Source organism: Pholcus phalangioides, unplaced genomic scaffold, assembly GCF_987345545.1.
Source record: "Pholcus phalangioides strain wild (caught in Gottingen) unplaced genomic scaffold, Ppha-v1.0 ptg000001l_1, whole genome shotgun sequence".
NCBI lineage: Eukaryota > Metazoa > Arthropoda > Arachnida > Araneae > Pholcidae > Pholcus > Pholcus phalangioides.
Genome location: NW_028301594.1, coordinates 20,089,390 through 20,109,348, shown reverse-complemented (window position 1 = coordinate 20,109,348; position 19,959 = coordinate 20,089,390). Strand labels below are relative to the sequence as shown.

The 19,959-nt window shown below is 35.5% G+C and overlaps 1 protein-coding gene across 1 annotated transcript in view; it reads right to left on the bottom strand.

The window, feature by feature from the left end:
- Positions 1-19,959, bottom strand: part of LOC149090038 (F-box only protein 31-like) — a 33,045-nt gene that overhangs the window by 12,647 nt on the left and 439 nt on the right. The window contains exons 2-6 of the mRNA XM_089232017.1: positions 18,623-18,679; positions 14,054-14,130; positions 13,761-13,931; positions 10,836-10,898; positions 8,695-8,795 (exon numbers count right to left, since the gene is read on the bottom strand). Coding sequence (XP_089088143.1) covers positions 8,695-8,795; positions 10,836-10,898; positions 13,761-13,931; positions 14,054-14,130; positions 18,623-18,679 — 469 coding nt within the window. The remainder of the gene's footprint in view (positions 1-8,694; positions 8,796-10,835; positions 10,899-13,760; positions 13,932-14,053; positions 14,131-18,622; positions 18,680-19,959) is intronic.

Genomic DNA, 19,959 nt, shown 5'->3' with positions numbered 1-19,959 from the left:
CATTTAATCTACTATGCCAACCTTGCAAGTGGTGGCTATTTATTTATTTTTTTCTTTTCAGATCTGTTTGGGGCTTTTTTTCAGATTTATTTGCATTTGGGTCTGTGAGACCCAACCTGTGCAGTCAAGCCACTTTTTTTTCCCAATACTATGGTTATTTTAAATAATTATATGAATGTTTTTATTTTCATATTATAAGGTTTATTTCACATAAATGACAAAAATTCATTTTGTTTTTATCATTGAGTTTCTGCTTTAGCATGATGTTATGAGTAATTCAGGACTGCTAGTTTGAAATTTACTATAAAATACACTCAACATTCCATTTTACAAACTGTGACGATTGGTGAGGTGTATACGAAGTGACGAACATGAAGCATTCCTTTATTTTGCATTAACATGCGAAACTCACCACCCTTTGTCATGAAGGTTCAAATCGAACTCCTCGAGAATGTCTTCTTCTCTCGATACAACTTAAATCTCACGTGTCTCGTGAATAAAAGTATTGCTGTACATCCTTGTTAACAGCTTGCCTGTTACATACTCCCCCTCTGGTTTCGCCGACGTCCCGGCAAGGAACCAGCAATAGGCGTTGTTGGAAGTTGTTCAGTGTTCTTGTTAGTTCCAACTTTGAGTGGTCGTCCCTTCTTTCGTGATGGCACTACGGATACAGCATCCGGTTTCGCACATGGTGTGAGAGCAGACGCACGATATACGCTGACAGAGACACCCGATTTGGCAGATTTAGGATTATTTAGGATCAACGACTATGTACCTCATAGGCGATCTCTGGGCTAGCACAGGGTACGGTCCATCTCGTTGTGGCGTGAACTTTGTCGACCAGTTCTTCCTTCGAAAACTCTGCCTGGGACCGTTGTCAACATAACCTCTGCGTTCATTCTGTTTTTGTTCCACCTTCTGCTTCACACAACCTCTTGTGAGGCTTCGCATGAGAGTCAACCTGTTTTCACGACTTCTTTGGGCATGGCTGCGAATTTCTGATCGACGGGCATTAGGGTTTTGATCAGAATATTTATAGCCACTCCCTCTGCATTTATCATTCCCCTCTCTAGCACTGCTTATACTTGTTTGGGTTCTTGACTCATGGAAGCTATTACTAGACATTATTGTTTGGCTTGGCATTTTCACCGCATGTGATAATATCCTGGTGATCCTGCACTGCGTCGCCTGGCACCGGAAAGTTTGACTCGTTCGTTCCTGCGGAAACGTAAGTCTAGTACTTGCCTGCCTGTCAGAGTAACTCGTGGTTGGCCTTGCACTAGTTGGTGATGAAAGCTTCTTGCGGATCGGTGGATTTCGCTATGAACAGCAGGACGTGGATAGTCACGGACACGACCTATTTGGTTCCTGAGACGTCTAGACCGATCCCACCGCTGAGGTTCCGATGCCATATCACCATGGTGAACTTCACCTTCGGGAGTGTCTCCTCCCCCTGGACTGAAAAAATGTTCATTCTTTTTCCACGACCTGTTCAGCACTTGTTTCCGTTGCTCTCCTTCAATTTGTCATAGTTGGCAAGAATTTGAGTTGACATGCTCTACTACATGTTGAACAGTTTTAATGGTAGACTCGTTCACAAAGTGGAATTGCTTCCGAGTATTTTCCCCGAAGAACCATTGCCTTTGATTGAGATCCAACACGATACCAGCTTTCTCTAGAAAGTCGATTCCCAAAAGAGTTCTGTTACAGACGATTCCAGGAAGAACTATAAATTTCGTCCTTAGTCGCTTCCATTGGATGTTGACCAATATCGTTGTAGTCAACACATTCACCATTGATTGCTGTCCGTTTGCAAGATGCATCTCGATAGTTTCCCGATGGAATTTGGCATTTTGCTCTTTCAAAATACGATGCGGAGTATCACTTGCGATACAGTGCGTAGCACTGTTGTCGGTACAGGCAGTTCCCACTTCGCCATTTACATGAATTTTTAACAATGCTACGCGTTTTGTTACAGAAGAGCATAGATTCAGTTCCAACTGACCAAACTGAGTGGTTGTCGCTGTCATTTCAGGATTACAGGTCAGACACTGCGCTCTAATTACCCCCGGATATCCACATCCATAGCAGCTTACAGGTTGCAGTTCATCCAGGCTGATCATGGGAAGTGTCTGTTCATCTGCACGAATCACTGGTTTTGATGGCGACTGTGGATATTTCCTCGGGGTTTGCTTTCGACGACCCTCGACATGGTACTGCTGGTTGAATTTCTTTGCAAAAACACTCCTAGCATCTTCATACGCATCGAGCTTCTCAGCTAGTTCCGATGGGGAGATCAACATGGCCCATACATCGATGAAATGTTCTTTCACTTGTGGAGGACACTTCTTTTTCATCTGATCAGCTATGACTAGATTAATCAAGTCCTCAAATGTTGTAACCTTAACTTCTGTTAACCACCCTTCAAGATACGTTTTCAACTCAAAATAAAAGTCACGCCATGAACTCTCAGAGTTCTTCCAATGCCCTACAAAAAGTTGTCGAAATCTGTCCGCATGTAGCTTAAATCGCTTTAACAGCAGTTCCTTGACATACCGATAGTCCTTCAACTTCTCGTCAGGCTCCCTGGCACAGATCCTAGCCACCTCCTTCGGTAAGCTATTGATGAGATACGTAATCCACAATTCTTCCAGAATCTGGTGTAATCCCATGAGCTGTTCGAACAGGACCAAAAACAATGAAATGTCATCCGATGATTCAAAACGCGGAACTGACACTTCAAAGTCCCGATTTGCCACAGCCTGTCGAACGGAAGCTTAGCACTTCTCTGCTTCTATCCTCAGTCTCTCGAGTTCGAACTGCATTTCTGCTCGCCAGTTCCACTCTTCGGCTTCTTCTCGTCGAATCCTCTCCTCTGTTTCTTTTCGTCGAATTCGTTCTTCTGCTTCTTCTCGTCGAATTCTTTCTTCTGCTTCTTCTCGCCGAATTCTTTCTTCTATGAGGGTCTGTAGCACTCCTTTTGCGAAGACCTCATCGTATTCTTTACTGGACGTAATAAGCTTCTTCAGCTCTATCACTTTCATCTCAGGTTCGGTAGGTTCGCCCATCTCTTCGGCAAGGCGACAGAGTTCGTCTTTTCGATATTTCGCTAAATATGCCATTTTCACTTACTTGCTACCTAATTAGGATGTCCGCTTAGCTAAAAAACACTCACGCGTCTATTTTAAAACGTTGGGCGCCAATGCATAGCTGCCAACTTTTGAAAATGAAAATTCGGGAGATTTTCGCGCAAACCCGTATTTTATGTTTAAACCACTCCCTAATAGATACAATCGGGATTTTTCCAAATAAAATAGGAATTTTCCAAATAAAATAGGAATTTTCCAAATAAAATAGGGATTTTCCAAATAAAGTAGGGATTTTCCTAACATAAAAGTTAAAGCATAGGGAATAAAATCCCTACTCAAAAACTGAAGTCAAATTAAAATAGGGATTTTACAAACATGGAAGTTAAACCCTTGGTAATAAAATTCCTACGAGGGATTTTTTTTAATGAAGTAGGAAATGTTTAGGGACAATTAGGGATTTTTTGTGATTTTCTTAAAAATTCGGGAGATTTAAGAAATTTCAGGAGGTCGAGCGATGAAGCTAAAATTCGGGAGATTCCCGAAAAATTCGGGAGACTTGACAGCTATGCCAATGTGACGATTGGTGAGGTGTATATGAAGTGACGAACATGAAGCATTCCTTTATTTTGCATTAACATGCGAAACACACAACCCTTCGTCATGAAGGTTCAAATCGAACTCCTTGAGAATGTCTTCTTCTCTCGATACAACTTAAATCTCACGTGTCTCATGAATAAAAGTATTGCTGTACATACTTGTTAACAGCTTGCCTGTTACAAAACTAATTTTCTGATTCTAAAAATATACTATTCCTTTAAAAGTCTTCATTTATGAACTTTCAATTTTAAGAACTACTTCTTAATGTCTGTGCAGGTTCATAAAACCAAGTGTCAACTGTAGTACAGCAATGGTAATTTACATTCATTTTATGTTTATACTGCATCTAAAATGATATAATCATTAATAAATAAAAATATTATATATATACATAAAAGTTTTGTTATTTTTCATATAAAAAGCTATTCAAAAATAGGATTGGATCTGCGAGACCTAGCCTGCGCCCTCACAGAAAATTTTCTCACTCGTGCATTTGCGAGTTAAAAAAAATTTAAACTAAGCAGCAAAAGAAGCTTTTGTAAATGAATTATTTATGCTTAGAAATCAATCTCACAAGATTATGATGGTTGAATGAATTTGATTAATACTATTTTATAAACACTAAAACTTCCGACATTTCTCAATGATGTCTCTCTGATGAGTGTATTCATCTGTTTTCTTGAAGGTCTTTTGATGATAGATGTGCAGATAATGTCTTTTAATGAAACGGTCAAAATTCCAGCTGATAGGGACAACATTCTCCATCTCACCACAAAAGCTTTTGCAGTAAGCTAGGCATTGCTTGATTATTTTTCATTAATGTGACAATTCTAGAGTTATCAGGATAATTTTCTGCAATTTCAATTTTAATGGCATGTCAATGTATTTAGATAAAAAAAACCAGCTATTTTTATTGAAAGCTGTTAGATAGGGGCTCAACAACAATAGTCTCCTAAATTTCATCATTCATTTTGTTTCATATTTCAAGAATATGTTCATTAGTTCAGATATGGGTTTGAGTGTTCCATCCTTATTTGCCTCATAAAATCCAATAGGTTTAGTCGTTTTAACTATGTCATGTCTTTAATTTGCACCATTTCCATTTTTTTATTCATAATTTCATTTTTTTTATTCACCATTTCATAAATTTATATCATTTCCATTAGCACATTTACATTATAAAATAGTTAGACACAAATTCCAGACAAAATTTTAAAGGTTGTGATTTCTTTTAATCACTGTTATCCCCAGTAAATAACCAGCACTTAGAATAAAGAATAGCCATGTAAAGAAATGCATAAAATAGAAGACTTAAAGGAAATAGTTTTTGTGTAAACTCCACATATACACTATAAAAACATGGATGACTGTGATTAGCTGATTGACTGCAATTCAAAATTGTATATTCCAAGATTATCAAAAATCATTTGATTAATTGGTGATTGCCAGATTTTTTATGGGATGAACTATAAGCCATCATCTTATAATCCTGTTTATAATTTTGATTGCCCATTGGCATTTTTTTGTTTAGATTTTAATTATCTGTTATATGATTTCAGATTGAGGATCACTTTTATTTTTTTTAAATTATATACATGATTTTTTTTTTCTTGTTGCTTTCATCTGAGGTGACAATGTTATGTTGTTTATAATAAAACTTTCCAGATACACCCATATCCTTCATGAACACTTCAATATCTCTCTGAGATGGGAAGCGGGGTGCGTCCGGTCTTTAAAGATCAAAAGCAAATCCCATACACTGCAGCTTTATAGGAGCCACACAATTTTTATTCAAGGAAGAAGAAAAAACCAGCATTAAAATAAAATTGGGTGTTTTGTGTTTAACTTACTGTGTTCAAGTTTTCTTCGAAAATTTTATACTATGATGTGGCATTAGATGTTACTCTTAAGGAAGAACATTTTTTTTCACTGGATTAAAAATAACTAAAAAACTCATGAAAATTAATTAGAATCTCTTGATGTCAGAACAGCATGGAAAAAACTTATTGGATAGACCACAGTTTTGAATTAGCTGCAAGGACTACAAATTTAAATTTTAAAGCCATATCAGCTGTTCGTTTATTATGGAAAGTTACAGTAATCTTTAAAACTAGCAATATAGTGAAAATATGTGAAATGAGATAGCATAAACAGAATATCTGTATGGTACATAGTGGTATTTGGCAATATTTTTATACTGCACAGATAAAAACTTATTTGAGAGGGGAAAATAACTAAACTGGCATTTCTTTCATTACTGAAGTGGATCTCAAACTTTTATTACCCATGGTTCCCTTGCCCTAATATTTATTAGTCTCTGAATAGCACTTCAAAGCAACAAGCAGACAGAAATCAATATCACCAGTTCACGATTATGCTCCTGACACAAGATTTGTGGCTCCCGCAAGGACTGTGATGCATACTTTGAGAATCACTGCATCATTGGACTTTGCTTATTAGATTCAGCATTTTCCCCCTTCTTCAAAGTAACAAATGCAATCAAACCCTGATTTAACACCACCATCTAGTTATTTATTTCACAGAACTCTGACACTACAATGAACATACATGGGAGATTTATTCACTGAAATTTCTGACTTTAAGCAGTGTTGGCACAATGTCAAGGAGTGCTATACATTACGTTTTGTTTCAAATTTGAGAATATGACAGTTGAAACCCAACTAACATAGATGTAAGCCTGTGTGAGTTACAAGTAATTTTTGATTTGAGATTAACATAGTATATAATGTAACTAATAGTGTTTGGAAGACCTATTTGTACATGACTGTGTGTATTTGCATTTTCATGAACAGTTCTAGTTTTGAGAAAAAAATTATACAGTAAATCTTCCAAATTTTATACTAGTAAAGAGGCATCTTTTCTTAGCCACCTTGTTGAGCATTTTGCCTGTTGTATTTGTAAATATTGATGAGTTGATACATGAGTTTGCCTTGTATTTGTAAATCATAAAATATGTCATTGAGTTCATCATTGATCAGAAATAATTTTCATGCTCTAACTGTGTCAAACTTGGACCTCTGCCAACATGAATGTAAGACCCCCTCTTATCTTCTGTTCTCTAGCCAACACCAGAATGGAAAAAAAAAAGAATGACCCTGCTACCAGGGTACGCTGATTTAAATCATGACTAAAATCACAAAATTTAAATCTCTATTTTTTTAAATCATTGGTTTAAATCAAAATATTTAAATTCTGTTTTTTCTTTACATAACTTCAATGAAATTGAAGTAAAGTAAGTTACTGATATGTGGTAAAGTTTGTGATTAAAAGAAGTATAGAAGATCTTTGGGGTAAATATAGACTTGAACTTAATCCCTAGATACAGTGCAGAAAGATCCCAGTTCGGGCATGGATGTTTACTAACACTAACAAATTCCCTGGACGGATCGTGCTGATCCCTTGGGAATACGTGAGGATCACGTTATTTAAAAAAAAATAAATAAATAAAATAAAACTGCTCTATTTCTAGATTTTGTGTATGGAAAAAATTTCAAAAAAATATAGGGAGTTGAACTTAGCATTTAACTGCACCAAGTATTTTCAATGCATTACAATGGTGTACTAAGATTCCTCTGATTAAAAAAAGGAATTACTTTTTGCATAATGCCTTGAATTCTATGCCCAAATTGCTAGATGTTGTACAAACATAAATATTGTTGGGCTTTCTACTTTACTTTTCATATTAAAATTTTGAATTCGCTTGTATTTTTACCACAACTCATTAAATCTGTGAAAGAATAAAAATGTGTACTATTAAGCAACATCATACAAGTCGGAAACACATCCATTAACTGTGCAAGAAACAAGCTTGCCAATAGAATCTGCTTTACTTAGTTGATGCTGAATGGCCCTTTGGTTGTGCAGCGAGTGAATTGAATTGCCAGCACTCATTCACTTTAATGGGGAAGGGAGGAACTCATGAATAAAAGTAATTTTTTCTATAAAAAAAGTTAATCCATGAAGTTAATTTGTGCTCAATGACCTTTCATGTTACATAAACAGATTTTTGGTGTTTGTATTTTTTGCTCATAGTTCATTTATAGTTTATTCATTAATGCTTAATTAAATTTTAGTGATTAGGAGAAAAAAGCAGTTATATGATATGGAAATATGCATTCTTAATGATTGACAAGATTTGTTTTAATTAATAAGTGGTCAGTTAATTTTAATCAAAAAATTGATTTAAATAAAAAAAAATTTGATATATTTTTTGATTTTTCAAAAAAAATCATGACTTTTTCATACCCTGCCTGCTACTGCCAGTAAGCACAGATATTCTCAACACAATAAATGACCAATCCCACTAAGTCTAGTCCATTCAACCCAAGTCCATTTAAATACAGCAGGGTTTTCTTTCATGATTCTGTTGGTCTAGACCTGCAATATTGATTTGTTCTATTTGATTCTGTCAGTTTCTTTCATATCACCTAATGCAAAGCTGGTGTTGAAGGAAACGAGTCAATACTTCGACTCATGACCACCACTAAGCATTAAAATCTCAGTATATTAGCTGCTTCTCTCCCTCTCTCTATTTTTTTCTTTTTCAAAGAGGAAGACTTTTAAGAGCTTATATAATATTGTAATTGATGTGTCACATGATGACAATGTACTATATCATAGTTTCCCAACCTTTTTTGTACCATCGCCCCCTTCCTCAGAATTTTTTTTTGTCCCAGTGCCCCCCAACGCAATCTTACCCATAGAATCCTATGCTATACCCGTAGCTTCTACAGCCCCCTGGAACATTCCATCGCCCCCCGGGGGCGTTAACGCCCACGTTGGGAATCACTGTACTATATGATGGAAGTTGTAAAAGAAAATTATATATATATATATATATATATATATATAAATAATTGCTTAAATATTTTACTTTTTCTATATGAAGGGTGAAATAACATTGTGAATTATACACATAAATCCATGATATTAAGAAATTGTCTAGATTAACTATTTTATTATGAAAAGAAATCTATTGAAAGCTTACTTATAATTACAAAGAACCAGGTATTTCATCAACAGCAACTCTTGACTCTGTGCACTGTTGAATGGATCAATGGCTTCCTCTTCAAGCCAATCAACCAAACCCTGAAAAACAATCTATGGTTAACCAATGACTGAAAATTAATCAAATAGCAAATACTACAACAAAAAATGACTAAAAATTAATCAATTTTAGATTGATCTGAAACAGATGAAATGTTATGCATATAATAAGGGATAAAAGAATTAAATACATTAACCCTTTCCGAGCCTGCATTCACAAATATGAGGGTTGATTTTTTTTCACTTTAGACTTTTTTTTTTACACCTTGGAGGGAGTTAAGCCCTGACAAAAGTTTGTGTAAGTTTTGAGGTACAAATATGATAAATATAAGCTTTGGGAGCTTTCATCAGAAGGCATCACTTGAACTTCTAGGGTTTTTTTAAGATGGCTTGCAGGAAAAAGTGCCTCTGGGAAAAGTGTTATTTGTATAAAAAATTTAGGAATAAAATTCTAGAAAAAAAACATAGTGTGTAAAGATACCCTGCATCATCTTGGCTGAAAAAATTAGAATGAAGTGTGAATTATTTCTTCACAATAAAAAACTATCATTTGAAAAAAATAAATTTTGCTGACATTTGTTTATTAATGCATTTTTTGAGAATCAAAAATGCAAATACATGTTAAAAAATAGCTTGGGTCTGAATGGGTTATGATCCATGTTTTGTATTTCATAAATCCATTTTACTTGTGTTCTGCATTTAAGCAAACAGAGTAAGCAATTTCTACTGTAGAATACAAATAATGTGATACTCCTACTGTAATTTCATTCCATCTCAAACAAATAATTCTTAGACTGAAAATTTCAAGACAATAGCAACAAAACAACAAAAATTCTTGGGTGGAAATCATTAATGGGGTTTGATGAAGTTTTATGTAATTCCACATTTACAATTAGATGTCTTTGTGATGTTTTGATAATTTTTATTTTAGCCATTTTTACAGAAAATGGGAGGAGCAGAGCTAGGGGAAGTGTGAGAGATCTGATTCCCTGAATGCTAGAATAGGAAGGGTACAAAAGTTACTCTTTTCCCTTCAAAATAAGATAGGGGCATAAAATGTATACTGGTCCTGGACAAAAGGAATTTTAGTTTCTAGTTGCAACATTGAGGAGAAATATGATTACTTCACAAAACTCACTGAAATCAAAATTTAAATCAGAGTACATAAAAGTAAACATAATTTTAGGGGTATACATGAATAATGTATAGTATATACTACCAAGTTCAAAGAGTTCTGAGACTTATTTTACTAAGGAAGAATGAATACAGATAGAACCTGTTTATTTAGTGTTTATTTCAAAGTAACTAACTTGTGCAATTATGCATTTTTGGCATTGTTCATAGAAAGATGCAAATGTGGATGCAATACTTTTTTATGTTGTATCTTCCAGTGCCTTCATCGCGGCTCTTCTTTGGAACCTAAGAATCAATGCTCCTTAAGAAACTTCTTTATCTAAGGAAAAAGTTGCATGGGACAAGATCAAGAGAATAAGCTGGTTGTTGAAGCACCAGAATATAATATTTTGACAGGTAATCTGACACCAGGAGGGAAGTGTGAGCTGGCGTATAACATGATGGAGCACCCTGACTTGGCCTTCCAAAGATCTGGTCACGTGCTTCTCACTGAATCCTGCAGACATTAAGGACTCATAGTTCCCCCAGTGTCAGATTACCGGCCAAAATATCACATTCCAATACTTTAACAACCAGCTTATTTTCCTGATGTGACTTCCCCCCCCCCCCCATGACACTTTCCTTTTTTCCACAGATAATTTACTTAAGAGGCAACAATTCTCAGATACCAATGAAGTGCAGAGAGCAGCGATGAAAGCACTGGAGGATATGACAAAAAAAATTGCTTGTAATCCGCATTTATATATTTGTGTGAACAATGACAAAAATACATAATTGCACAGGGTACTTCAAAGGAAACACCAAATAAACAGGTTACATCTGTATTCATTCTTCTGTAATAAAATAAGTCTCCGAACTCTTTGAACGCAATAGTGTATAAAATTTGTAGAAACAAACATCATAATGAGCTCAGAAAATACAGTTCTGTCAAAATACCTAATGTCTTACCTGTCTTCTGTCCAAATGAAATTTAGAATCTTGGCATCTGAGAGCAAATTTGTTCCTAGAAAACTGTGGAGAATATAGACTTTTAGAAATTTATCAAATAAAAACATTATGATACTGAACAGCACTATACATTTGCATCTCTGTGAAAGAAAAACAATATATTGCAGCGAATCTCTATTTACAAACCAGTAGAATTAAAACCAAGCGCTGAAATATGAATACAGCCAAACTTTGATATCTTAAAGCAGCGGTTCTCAACCTTTTTTGACTCTTTTTAGTAAAATAATTCTATGGCGGAGCTCCATAGGACAATTTATTAATTATTCATCAAAGTTACTGATGTATTTTTACTATTAAAAAATATATATAATTTTTTTTTTAAATTTTCCTCGAGCTGCCGTGGAACCCCTGGAGAGTGCACAAGGAGCCCCAAGGGTTCCGCATAGCACCGGTTGAGAACGGCTGTCTTACAGTGTGCTCAAAATAGTCAGTATTACTTCAAGATATCAGAAATTCTAGTTGTAGAAATTTGACTGCCCTATTTTTTTGCCTATCTGCCACAACACTTACTTTTTTATGTCAGTTATACTGGAGCAGAGAGTATGTTAGCTTTGGTTTAGAAAAACACAGTGTTTAAGAAATAGACAGAATGAAGATGATAGTATAACTTTCAAATACCAATTAAAATGCATTTAAACTATTCATCAACAATATAAAGTTATTCCCTGTGTGTGTGTGTGCGTGATTATAGGAAGGCGATTTCACTCCTATATACCATCACTAATCAATTAAAGCTGACTCTTCCTGTGCTACATTAATTTCATTTTTCTCAGATAGAGAGAGAAGTGATGAGGATTAAAACAGGGGCATGGGAAGTGTTCTGGACTTGTGGGTACTCACGTTGAGTTATGTGGGAAATTTTGCTTTCTGAATTAATTTTGCAGGTGCTTGGGGCAGTGCTATAAAATACTCTGCACGTTTGACTCTGATGGCACTTACAGGAAAGGGTCTTAAGGTGACATCTTTGAAAAGTTTTGAAAAATTTATCCCGATCCTGATTTAAATGTTCACAGAAATATAAAAAAAAATGTAGTGGAATTAGTAGTGGTCACTCAAACAAAAACCTAAATATTAATATTTTGAATGCCAATAGAGGCCCTAAGAATGAATTTGAAAATCCTACAACAAAATCCATTAGAACAACACAAGATCAGGTACAACACAGAAAAATAAAGAGAGAAAAAAGTAAGAATAGGAAAAATGAGAGCTAGTGTGTTTGAAAACAGTGAAAAAGAAATTTTTTATAGATATCGCCAAAACAGTGCGAGAGGCAAAGAGTAGCCAAGTGTTGGCAGCTGTGGTGGTCGAGTGGTTATAGTGACGCACTCGCGATGCGAGGATCCGGGTTCGAACCCCACAGTGGTGGTCGGCTGAAGTTGGTTTTCTGTTGTTCCCAACTTCAAGGCGCAAATGCGAGCCGATCTCCCCGTTAAAAAGTCTCGCCACAGAGAGCAACAGTCCTACAACGATAAATCATTCAATCATAACACTTCACTCATAGTTAGAAAAAGTGGTGGCAGATGGCAGCACTACACATAACAAGCATTACAGAGAAACAAAAAACTTCAAGTCAGGTTTCACTACACGTACACGCACATTCCCGCGTGTACCGATTCGTTGGGGGTTCCGCGGGGGGGGGGGTGCATGTGTGGTGTAGCAGTAGTAGGTAGGGCCTCCAAAAAATGGCTCGGGGATCCATGATGTTCTTAAGTCAGCCATCTCGTTGGGCAATTTGCCTGTTGTGGCGTGGTATTTGTATTTGTCATTTTAATAATTTTTTGCGGCTTTAATAGTTGCATTCCACAACTAATTTATTTCTTTTTTCTAGGCGAGATGCATGTACTCAATTTTTTTTATGATTTTTTGAGGATGACTCCTTGGGACCCTTTCCTTGTTAGTTATAAAATATGATCCAGAATAAATGTCATAGAATAGATGAGCATAAATGAGACTAAAATCAATGAATGTAAAAATATAATGCATTGTCTTAATCCACTGAAAAGTATAACCTTCAAGCAATTTTGTTTTAAAAACTGGCAAAAGTGGAATATTGTGCTGTTAAAAAGTTTCGGTAGATTTGTAGTATGGAGTAATTTTTGTTGAATTTCATCAGGAACACAAACCCAGAAGAGCATTACATTCATTTGGTCCACGTTAATTTCTTGAAGAGATGTATTCATTGAACGTTGAAGCATTTTGTGAATCAATCATGTGCATAAAAAAAAAAGAACCTAATTTGCTTAGTTTTATTTGACAACTTTCAGATATTGTGAGCGATAAAAACACCTTGTTTTCTTGTCTTCATTGAAGGTAGTGTTAGGTATATTCACAGCAGGTATTAGAGCAAAAAAAAAAAAAACACTGTGGTGAGGTTTCAATGCAACAGAAAAAAAAGTTTTTGAGTTGATAACAATACTTAAGTACTGTAGATGCATTAAAAAAAATTACATCATTGGAATAAACTATTTCTGAGTGGACTAATAATGCTTTACTTTTTATAGCCCAAGTGCAGACCCTTCTTTACATTCCGATTTATCATTATAAAATATCTTATATATGGAAGATGGATATTGATATCAAAATTCACATTCCTATAAATCAAAGGTGTCCAACCATTTAGGTTGGAAAAAGTTTCGGCAATTGTATTTCCAATACGTACAAACAATAGTTGGTAACAGTAAAGCTAAATTTACCATTGAACACCCAATAAGAAGAGTACAAGTTCAATTCCTCAGTTCTTGGATTAGACATTCAAAAACTACCAGTATTAGAAATATGTAATCATTTTTTTAAAGTTTGTAATTGTGTTACTGGCTACAGGTTTGAAAAAAAAAATGAAAGGATAGTTCACTGCACAAGACTTACAGTTGAGATTTCTGCACTATGAAGCATCTGATAGCTTCCTACACAGCTGACTTTAGTCTGTTTCTCTAAATTAAGCTCTACAATAAAGCGCTTTTTCCTCTGTAAAGGGAGTTTAATATTGGCACTTGAGGTGGGCGATAACTCTGAGCCAATCAGCTTCCCATCTTCAAACTAAAAAGATAAAGGGAAACAGAATTTTAAAACCAAAAAAAAAAAAAAAAAAAAAAAGTAAAATATTACTCATTTATTGATAACAAAACACAACTTTTATTTGAAACAGAAATTTTTCGAACCTTGACTTCCACCAAACCACCATATGAGGCTATCTCTGGTTGCCACAGTCCAATGAGATCACCAAATTTATACAGCACTGTAATTAGAGAAAATAGTTTGGTTGATTTGTTTTTCTTTTTCCTTATTCTTCTTTTTTCGATGTAATAAATACACTAAAGATACGAAATTGAATTTTTTAACCTATTGATAAAACTTATTAGAAGCACACTTGGTGCATCAGTTTTGATATTTTGATTGTTTTCTTTCAAGACAATTTCTAATCGGCAAGTTTAAAATATGGAATTATCATTAATTTTCCTGACTGAATGCCGACGAGGTTCTTTTATTGTTAGCCGATGGTAAATGCTCTAAAAACATAGAGATCCCCTAACAAGTAACACAAAGTTCAAAGAGGGCTCATCATGGTGAAAATGTAGGCTACATACTATACAGAGTGATTCAGAACTCATGGGCATCTAAACAAGACATTTTTGTCATACAATGTATAGTCATAATTAAGGATACATAAATTTCGTATTTACGAAATAACCGCGATAAATGCAAAATTTTCCAATTTTAACGAATAAATGCAAAAATTTGAATTTTTACTACTTTTTTGCAAAATCTTGATAATTTAAATTTTATCATTAATTCTTCTGAGTGTTTCCAAGCTATACTTGACACCTTAAAAGAATAAGAAACTAAATACGAAAATAAAGGATCTCGTATCAGACTCCACGTTATATGACTGCGTGCTTCAAATTATTAAGAACAATTCTTGGTGACACCATTTTGCACTACCAATGCTGGGTGCATAAAGTGAATCTTGTTGGTGCCGCATTCATTAAAGAATTCAAAGAATTTAATTCTGTTGTGACCAAGACGAAGATAACTTGTTTTGCCCTAAAGAGAAATGAGCAGTGCGTATTTAAGCTACCAAAAGAAAAAAAAGTATCACTGTATAAGTCATGGTTCAAAGGTGTCATTCATCTGAGCGAATATCATATTGCTGCTTTTCTCAATAAATATGACGATTACTCCATAAGTTTCTTAAAAATATGTCTTGACAATGAAATTTTACCTCCTAAAATACAGGTTCAGTTGACTTTTGTTTCTGAGTTCTGTAGGAAAATTATGCTAATCGACAATTTGAAAGGATCAAACTTTCCATTCGCACATGTTTTGTGGAGTAAGTTAGCAGATTTGAAATCTTTTGGGCTCAAATTTCAAGGGCACTTTTACAGGAAAAAAAACTGACAAATCAGTACAGTAGAGTCTAGCTTATCCGACATAAACGGGCCGGCAGAACTTCGGATAATATGGAGGTGTTAAGGAAAAGCCTATTAAATGTCAAACTATATTATAATTTTGCACATTACGAACCTAATGATCATGTTTACAGCAAAAAAAAAAAAAAAAAATTAAGTGAGAAAATGAACTTGCATTTACAGAATATTTTGAAGTTAAATACAGTACTTAAAAATATTCAGTCCTTTTGATGACTTAAAAATTTTTTTGATCATAGTCTGCTTTCCTGAGGAGTGTCGTTCTCAGCTGCCAAATATCGCCATCTTTGCAGAATCATAATGTCGATTCCTGTAGCTGCTTCTTGTTGCTCAATGTATTTAATTGCAGTTTTTAGAGCCTTAACTCCGTCGTTATATGAAATTCTGAGAGCTCAACTGTTGGTGTTTGATCATTTTTTGTATTTGCAAGATTTGCCACAAGTTCTTAATTGCCCTGTATGTAATTATTCATGCTACTTATATCAGAGTTCCCAGAAAAACCTGCTTGAAAATTTTCCTTGCCCTAAACCAGTACTGTGACTATCCATTCCTGTGCAAGAATTTGCATTTAGGTCCCTTCTTGGGCACAGAATGGCCCGTTTAGGCCCATTCCCGGCTGCCTTCCAAGTTGGCCCTGTGCGGGTGCACCTATTTCACCTACCTAGTTACGGCACTGCCCTAAACTGAAATTTCCCTGACGAAATCTCTTGAAGGGGGTGCGGGGTAATATAGGCTTTAATTCCAAATTCTGACCTTCCAAATATTTCTTTTGAGTTTCAGTTTTTCCTTTCACAGAATTCTTTCCTGACTCATTCACATATTTTCCAAACTTATAGCAAATGTGTTTTAAAATTTCCCTGAACATTTTTCATTTCTCTGACATGATACATAACATGGCTGTAATTCAATTCAATAAAATAACAGGGAGCGTAACTGTGCTCACATATTTGAATCCTGTTTCGACATATGGTATGATTGGGTTCTACTTCCTCAGAAAATAAATCATAAAATTATATCAATTATGTCGAATGATTTAGCATGATTGCATTTCCAATAAAATGGGGAAAATATTTATTAAGCAAGCACTATACTCAAAGACATTTCTGAAAGTCATTAATATATATATATAGGTGAGGAAAAAAGGGGAAAAGTTCTTTTTTTCAAATAAAGTATAAAATTATCAATTATGTCGAATGATTTGGCATCATCGTATGCAAATGAAATGGGAAATATTTATTAAGCAAGCATTACCTGCTGTTGTTTACTTGAAGATATTTCTGAGTCATCATTAAGGTGAGGAAAAGAGGGAAAAACTCTTTTTTTACAATTCAGCGAACATAAAATATCATTTACGAATATATATTGTCTGGGCATGGAGAGATGGCACATGGTGTCATCACATGAAGAAATAAATAATTATTCAAAAGGGAAAAGACCTCCAAGGCCGCTGGATGAAAAAAAGCTTGATGACATTGTGATTGTGTGATTTCGGACATTTTATGAATGTGAACGAGCAAAACAAATCCCAAAATAGCACTAAAGACAGCAAATGATGAATGTGATACTGCAAATGCAGAAACTGGTAGACATGCAGATATCTAGCAATCACATTACCCAAAACCGATCATTAGAATCGTTCAATGTTACATGACATGAGCGCATAGTAATTCCCTGTGGTCCAGACTACATATAAAGATAATTTGAAGATCAAGAGATATTATACTGTGCATGTTCCTAATACTACTACTTTTGAAAAGTTAGGTTTGGTGTTTCTTTTGAAGTAACTACCCTGTACAATTATGCATTTTTGATATCGCCCATACAGAGGTGCAAATGTGGATTGCGCAACTTTCTTTTTTGTCACATCCTCCAATGCCTTTGTCGCTGCAGTTTCTTGGAACCTTAGAATTGTTGTTTAGGGAAATAAGCTTGTTGTGAAAGTATCGGAATATGATGTTTTGACAGGTAATCAGATACCAGAATGAAAGGACCTGTGAGCTGGCGCATTGTCTTGATGGAGCACCCATGTAACTTGGCCTTTCAAAGATCCAGTCACTTGCATCTCATGAAATCACGCAGATGTTTAAGGACTCATGGGGCAGATTCCTGGCATCAGATTATGAGTCGAAACATCAGATCCCGATAATTCTGCAACCAGCTAATTTCCCTGATCACCCCATATGACTCTTTTTTTCTTTTTTCCTCAGATAACGAATTGACTCAAGGGACAGTGATTCTCGGGTTCCAAAAAAGTGCAATGAACAGCAAGAAGACACTGCCACTGTGGTGGTCGAGTGGTCATAGTGACAGATTCGTATCATGAGGACCAGGGTTTAAGCTGGATAAAAAATTCCTTTCGCAAAAAAGCCAAAATGGGGGAAAAAGCTTTAGCAAAATGCTACAATGCTAATGTAATGATTGATGGTTGGATGTCTAGTCGTTTCGTACCTCCTGTAAGCATTTTTGCAAAAGTGGCTACTACTTCTTTCACATTCTACGATTTTCTTTCGGATTTTGCGAAAAATGAGACAGTAGCTTAAACCCTGATGAGGACCCTGGTTCAAACCTCACCGTTGCCATAGTGGTGGTTGGCTGAAGTTGGTTTACTGTAGTTCCCAAGTTTGCGGTGCAAATGCGAGATTATTTCCCCGATTAAAAAGTCTCACCACAGAGAGCAACAGTCCCACAACAATACAATTATTCAATCATTATACTTCACTCATAGTTAGAAAAATTGATGTCAGATGGCAGTACACTGCACATCGGCATTACACATAAACAAACTTCACATTAGGTTTACATCACGTGCACACACGTATCAATTCATTAGAAGTTCCGCAGATGAATGTGGACCAACTGCATGTGTGGTTTAGTAGTAGTAGCAAAGAAGGCACTATAGGATGTGACAAGAAAAAACTTGCAATTGACATTTACATCTCTGTATGAACAACGGCAAAAACGAATAATTGCTCAGGGTAGTTACATGGAAGGGAAACACCAAATAAACAGGTTTCCATCTGTATTCATTCTTCCGTAAGAAAATAAGTTTCAAAATTTTTTGAACGTGGTAGTAAATTCACTCACTATTCAGTTTCTTTGTATTTATAATAAAGATATCAAAAGGTACCGGTTGAAATGAAATTTGATATCGTTAGGCTACAACCAAATTGGTAACTTATACAACATCGATAACAAAACAATTTTGGAAAAAAAAGATAACGTCAAACCTTATTACAATAAGAAATATGTTACAACAAAAAGAAATCTAGATAGAAAAATAAATAATTTCAAAGCTGCACTTACATTTCGTGTAAACATCCTTACAAGTGAGCTCTTCAATCGGTACTTTTACATTATAATCTGAAAATAAATAGAATCCACAAGGATGAAGATTATCAAATAAAAGAAGTCAACAGCAGCAATAAATAAATAATTGCCCCCATGTAAAAATCAGGAAATGTAATCAATGCATGTACCAAGTTTAATGCTTTGAAAATAGTATGCATTTTTAAAATGCTTTTGAGAGACTTAAATATTACCATTACAAGTAAAAACTTAAACAAAAAAAATTGCATTAAGGGTATTTAAATATATCAAAAGAGTGGCGTACAGTGTGTGCAAGCATGTGAATGACCAAAAGAGTAACCTAGCCAACAAGGGACTAGGTCAGTGATCACAAGCGTGATCTGGAACAGTGTTTCTCAACTGCCGGGGCTGTAGCCTGGTATCAGGCAACAATTGATTCATCATTTCACCCCCCCCCCCTCCCATTTATTTCCCATCAGTCGAGTTTAAGATTAGGCCTTCTCATGGGCGGAGATACAGGGGGGGGGGCATTGTTTCCCCCCCCCCCCAAAAAGCATCAAAGGTGAGTTGACTCATCTCATGTATATATAAATTGACATCATCATCATCGTGTCCCCACGTCTATCTCCGCCTATGGGCTTCCACTCAAAAAAGTAATTCTACCAAGCTGCAGGCTTCCAAAGGTTAAGAACTACTTGATCTGGAGCATATGAAAGCGTGTTTATGACCAAAAGTGACGTACAGCATGTGGAAGCATCTGAATGAGAAAAAAAGTGACGTAGGAAGCAAGGAAATGGGTCAGTGAGCAACCGAGAAAGTATGTGAACGCATCAGCAAGTGAAAGAGCAATTTAGAGTATGTGAATGGCCAAAAGAGCGATTTAAAGAGCAAGGGATCAGATCACCGAGCAATAACAAGAATGTGAGTGACGTAGAGAGTGTGCAAGCATGCAAATTTCTGATAGAGTGGCGAAGAGAGTGTGCGAACATGTGAACGACAGAAACAGTGTGTGAGCATGTGAACGGCTGAAACAGTGTGTGAGCATGTGAAAGACAAAAACAGTGTGATAGCATGTGAATGGCGTAAACAGCGTGCAACCATGTGCATTAACCCATTCAAATTAACAGTAAACTAATTACTTGTAAATCAGTTACAATCAGTTATTCAAATGTTAAATATTTGTGCTGTTTATATATTAAGTTTGAATTTGGATTCCCCATTCCAAGTCCCCATGCAGCTCTCACTGAAGCCTTGCCCCGCGCACAAATTAGATTATGTAAACAATGCACTCACGGGATTTAATGCGCTTAAGAGAATGCATTTTTTAATGCTTT